At 43.1% G+C, this 5902-nt stretch overlaps 1 protein-coding gene across 1 annotated transcript in view; it reads left to right on the forward strand.

Moving 5' to 3' along the window:
- The first annotated feature begins 765 nt into the window (after positions 1-765).
- ACTR6 (ARP6 actin-related protein 6 homolog (yeast)) overlaps positions 766-5902 on the forward strand; it is a 25146-nt gene continuing 20009 nt past the window's right edge. Inside the window, exons 1-3 of the mRNA XM_011934638.1 lie at positions 766-944; positions 4780-4897; positions 5516-5584. Coding sequence (XP_011790028.1) covers positions 781-944; positions 4780-4897; positions 5516-5584 — 351 coding nt within the window. The 5' untranslated portion in view covers positions 766-780. The remainder of the gene's footprint in view (positions 945-4779; positions 4898-5515; positions 5585-5902) is intronic.

The raw sequence follows: 5902 nt of genomic DNA on the forward strand, positions 1-5902 counted from the left end.
CGTTGCCCCCGCGGCGCCCCGGAGGCCAGGTCCTGCCTCCCGCACCTGCCAAGTCCCCGCCCTGCAGGAGTCTCGCTCTGTCGCCCAGGCTGGAATGTAGTAGAGCCATCTCGGCTCACTGCAACCTCCGCCTCCCGGGTTCAAGCAATTCTCCTGCCTCAGCCTCCCGAGTACTTGGGATTACAGGCACCCGCCACCTCGCCTGGCTACTTTTTGTATTTTTAATAGAGATGGGGTTTCGCCGTGTTGGTCAGGCTGGTCTCGAGCTTCTGACCTCAAGTGATCTGCTTGCCTCGGTCTCCTAAAGTGCTGGGATTACAGGCGTGAGCCACTGCGTCCGGTCCAAAAGCCATTTTTGGATGAGAAAGACTCAGCTTCGTCCTGAAGAGCAAGTGGGATGGGGAAGAGGACAGTATGAATTTGAGTCCAAGAGCAAGGCAGTCGATAGACCTTCTTGCTGCGTATGGTTTTGCACTTTTTTCTTCAAAGAATGTCACCGTCTGAAGAATGCTATCGGAAGACACACACATATACACACACATGCACACACACACATAACGCAGCCGGTTCTCTACAGGATTAGAAAAAACTTGGGCAAATCAATCTGCGCAGTTAAAAACAAATACGAAATGAGCGAGAAAGCACTTAGCAGTCAAATCTTACCACCACATAAACAGGTTAAGTTTGGAAGCACAGCGGACACTCCCTAACAGTCTGTGCGGCTTAGCATCTCCGACTTCCGGCGTTCACCGTTGCTAGGGTGACCAGAGGCGCGTCATAATGCTCCGCCCAACAAACCATAGAGTACCGGAAAAAGCTCGAGCAGAGGGGTCGGAAAGGGAAAACAACGGTGGCTGCGGTGTGGTTGGTGGTGAAATGACGACCTTAGTGCTGGATAACGGAGCTTACAACGCCAAAATCGGTTACAGCCATGAAAATGTGTCGTAAGTGCTTTCTTTCTCCGAGGGACAAGATATATACGCCTAGTGGTTTCATGTGCTACGTTTCATCTCCGGACATCAATGAACTGCAAACGCCCCCGCGCGGCCCTGACTTAGCCAGAGGGATTCCCTGGTTGGAGCTGGGTGGGTGGTTGTGATGCTTTGAGCTGAAATTGATTTTGGTTTTAGTTTTGGGCTGCGAGGCCCCGGAAGTGGGATGTCTCTTTTATTTCTTAAGAGGAAATAGCCAAGGAAAATAGACTTGTAGAGATGCGTTCCTAACAGAAGGGTCCGTAAAGTTCATCAGCCTTTGGAAACTGTGGGCAGCGTGTTTGGGTGTATGTGGATTTTCCTGGGTACAAGATTATAGGTTTCATTAGATTCTCAAAGGGTTCTATGACCCCCTAAAAGTCTAAAAATCACGGTCTTAGGATCTAGAGGCTTTGAAGACTGGCCTACTGGCCGACCTAGTTGTTAAGGTCAGTTAAACAGAAGTACTATTAATACAATGGCATTCATAACATGTATAGTCATAAAATATATGTTTGAATAAATAAGTAAACTTAAAGTCACGCCTTCCCTTTATCAAATTAACAGAGCATTAAAAAAAATTCTTATCTTCCTTCCTCCTTTCCTTCTTTTTCATTTCTTTTGAAAAAGAAGGAGGGAAATCAAACTGAGTAGGAATGTAAATTGTTACAGCCTTTCTGGAAAACATTTTGGCAATCTGTATCGTTATCATTGTGGAGGCTGGAGTGCAGTGGCGCGATCTCAGCTCACTGCAGCCTGAATTCAAGTGATCTTCCCGCCTCAGCCTCTGGAGTAGCTGGGATTATAGGCGTGCGGCACGCCCGCCGAATTTTTTGTATTTTTAGTAGAGACTGGGTTTCACCGTGTTGGCCAGGCTGGTCTCAAGTCCCTGGCCTCAAGCTATTTACCTGCGTTGGCCTCCCAAAGTGCTGATATTACGGGTGTGAGCCACCGCACCCAGCTGACACAGCAATTCTCTTTTTTTTTGGAGAGGGAGTCTCGCTCTGTCGTCCAGGCTGGAGTGCAGTGGCACCATCCCGGCTTGCTGCAACATCTGCCTCCCGGGTTCAAGCCATTCTCATGCCTCAGCCTCGCAAGTAGCTTGGACTACAGGCGCGCGTCACCGTGCCCAGCTAAGTTTTGTATTTTTAGGAGAGACGGGGTTTCACCATACTGACCAGGCTGGTCTGAATTCCTGACCTCGTGATCTGCCTGCATCAGCCTCCTAAAGTGCTGGGATTATAGGCGTGAGCTACCACGCCCGGCCACGACACAGTAATTCTATTATTACTTAGAGAATTAATTAGAAGTGCTTTGTATTATTCATAGACATCGTATACAGGCAGCCAAAAAATGGGAAGCAAGCTAAATAATCAGGAATAGCATATTGGCTAAATACATCAAAATACAACCATGAGATTGATAACAAATTCAGCTTCTTAAAATTATGTCTTCAAAGAATATTTAAACATGTAGAGAAAATGTTGACAGTATTATAAGTGAAATAAGCAGGTATAAAACATTTTTTACAGTATTATCCCAGTGTCGTGTTGTATGTGTATAATTGATAATGGCTCTAGTTTGTCTTCCAAACCAGATTGTAAGCTCATGGCAAACAGCAAGAGGCCGAGAGGGGTGGATCACGAAGTCAGGAGATCGAGACCGTCCTGGCTAACACGATGAAACCCTGTCTCTACTAAAAATACAAAAATTACCCGGGTGCGGTGGCAGGCGCCTGTAGTCCCAGCTACTTGGGAGGCTGAGGCAGGAGAATGGCCTGAGCCCAGAAGGCGGAGCTTGCAGTGAGCTGAGATCCAGCCACTGCACTCCAGCCTGGGGTGACGGAGACTACATCTCAAAAAAAAAAAAAAAAAAATAGTTGCTACTTCTGTACCCCGTAGCAGCAGCAGTCTCCAATCTTTTTGGCACCAGGGACTGGTTTCATGGAAGACAATTTTAACATGTGGGTGGGGGTATGGGTTTGTGTGATGGTTTTGAAATGAAACTGTTCTCAGGTATTAGATTCTCACAAAAAAAAGTGTGCAAACTAGATCCCTTGCATGCACAGTTCAAAATAGGGTTCGTCCTCCTATGAGAATCTAATGCGATGGATGATCTGACAGGAGATGAAATTTAGATGTTAATGCTCATGGCACCACCCCTCTTCCCCACCGTGGTGCTTACCTCTTGCTATGAAGGCTTGGTTCCTAGCAGACCACAGACAGGTACTGGACCACAAACCCTGCAGTTGGGGACCCCTGCCCTATAGCATCTTGCTGATTGAAGGTCTTTGGCTTCATGGACACTTAATTTTTTCTTTCTTTTCTTTTTTTTTTTTTGATACAGTCTTGCTCTGTTGCCCAGGCTGGAGTGCAGTGGCATGATCTCTGCTCAGTGCAGTCTCCGCCTCCTGGGTTCAAGCAGTTCTCCTGCCTCAGCCTCCCCAGTAACTGGGATTACAGGCACGTACCACTATGCCCAGCTAATTTTTATATTTTTTAGTAGAGATGGGGTTTTACCATGTTGGCCAGGCTGGTCTTGAACTCCTGATCTCATGATCTGCCCGCCTCAGCCTTCCAAAGTGCTGGGATTACATTCATGAGCCACTATGCCCAGCTGGAAACTTAATTTTTATGGCCATAATTTTTAACTTGTGAATCTTTTTTCTTTTTAATTTTTTTTGAGACGGAGTCTCACTCTGGCTGGAGTGCAGTGGTGTGATCTTGGCTCACTGCAAGCTCTGCCTCCCGGGTTCACGCCATTCTCCTACCTCGGCCTTCTGAGTAGCTGGGATTACAGGCATGAGCCACCACGCCTAGTCTAACTTGTGAATCTTTAATCCAAATGGTGTTAAGACTCTCTGTGTAAAGCCAGAAAGACTAAGACCTTTACCAAAATACTGGCTCTCATCTCTGCAGTTGGCAGAAGCAATACTGACCTGTAAGGATTTCTTGAGGATTATTAGAGAAAGGATCCATATAGAACTTGTTACATACTGAACTTTAAAAAAAAAAATGGGGGGGGGGCATTTTAATGTTATTATTATTGGGAAATAGAGACAGGGTCTTGCTCTGTCTACCCAGGCTGGAGTGCAGTAGTGGGATCACAGTTCATTTCAGCTGCAAACTCCTGCGTTCAAGCAGTCCTCCTGCCTCAGCCTTCCTCTACAAGATAGGAATATAGATGCTCATCACCATGCCTGCCTGATTTGTATTTTTCTTTTTTTATTTTATTTTATTATTATTTTTGAGACTGACTCTTGCCCCGTCTCCAAAGCTGGAGTGCAGGGGTGCGATCTCGGACCACTGCAACCTCTGCCTCCCAGGTTCAAGCGATTCTCATGCCTCAGCCTCCCTAGTGGCTGGTACTATAGGCATGTACCAGCATGCCTGGCTCATTTTTGTATTTTTTTTAGTAGAGACGGGGTTTCACCCTCTTGGCCAGGCTGGTCCCAAACTCCTGACCTCAAGTGATCTGCCCGCCTTTGCCTCCCAAAGTGCTGGGATTACAGACATGAGCCACCATGCCCGGCCTTATTTTTTATTTTTTGTAGAGACAGGTTCTGGCTGTGTTGTCTAGGCTGGTCTTAACTCCTGGTCTCAAGTGATCATCTTGCTCCCAAAGTGCTGGGATTATAGGCATGAGCCCCCACTCCCAGCCTCTTGCATTATTTTAAGACAGAATGAGAAACACTGGATATACCAATCTTAGGATACACTAATCTATTGGCATCAAGAGTAGTGGTTAAATAAAAATGTTTTTAGGAGCTAAATATTTAGGGGATAATTATTTGTTTCCTTGTTTCTAGGGTTATTCCTAATTGTCAGTTCCGGTCAAAAACAGCACGTCTTAAAACTTTTACTGCCAACCAGATAGATGAAATCAAAGACCCTTCTGGACTGTTTTACATCCTTCCTTTTCAAAAGGTAATCCAATTAATTATGTTTCATTTCTAGCATTGTAGACCTAAATTTAAAGATAATTTTAATTGTATGTAGAAGGCTGCGTGTAACTTAAATTTTAACTACAACCTAATTAAACCCAAATTAAAATTTAATTGTTTGGGTAAAAATAAATGACCATGATTTAGTTACTTATTGTGAGTACTGATTTTTACTTACATTAACTCTTAAGTGGTATGCACACATTAATGTAAGAAAATAAGTATAGGGAGGCAACTGTATATATATATATAGGTGTGTCTTCTGAACCTCTGACATTTTAGTTATTGCTTATTTGTGAGTTTTTTGTTTTTTTAACTTTTTGAAGGAGAAAAACATACTAACATAATCGGTTTGAAATTCATACAGCAGTATACCTATGTAGCAAACCTGCACGTTCTGCACATGTATCCCAAAACTTAAAGTATAATAAAAAAATTTTAATTAAAAAAATTCAAACAGCATTACACTGGAAATGGTAACCAGAGATAGAAATCAGTGATTTAGAATCTGATTTTTAAATATTATTCAAATATTTATAATCTGATTTTTAAAAATTATTCAAATAGTCTTGATACTTAAATTTACAAAAATATTTTTTAGGGCTACTTGGTGAATTGGGATGTTCAAAGACAAGTTTGGGATTACCTTTTTGGAAAAGAAATGTATCAGGTAACAAATTAGAGTATGTATTCAAATTCTATTTCCATGTTTAATTGTAATGAAAAATTATAACTTACATTTTAAGATTTATAAACTTATGAATATATTCTCAGTACATATTTAAGTCACTTTTAAAATAAATAATAAATGCAAGTGCATAAAATTTCCATGTTGAAGTACAGATTGAGTAAAGATAGTCTGTATGAAACTCAAAATTTTACTTCAGATTTCTTTTTCTTTTTTTTTTTTTTTGAGGCAGAGTCTCGCTCCATCCCCCAGACCGGAGTGCAGTGGCCGGATCTCAGCTCACTGCAAGCTCCGCCTCCC

The sequence above is a fragment of the Colobus angolensis genome, unplaced genomic scaffold, assembly GCF_000951035.1.
Source record: "Colobus angolensis palliatus isolate OR3802 unplaced genomic scaffold, Cang.pa_1.0 Scaffold10, whole genome shotgun sequence".
Classification (NCBI taxonomy): Eukaryota; Metazoa; Chordata; class Mammalia; order Primates; family Cercopithecidae; genus Colobus; species Colobus angolensis.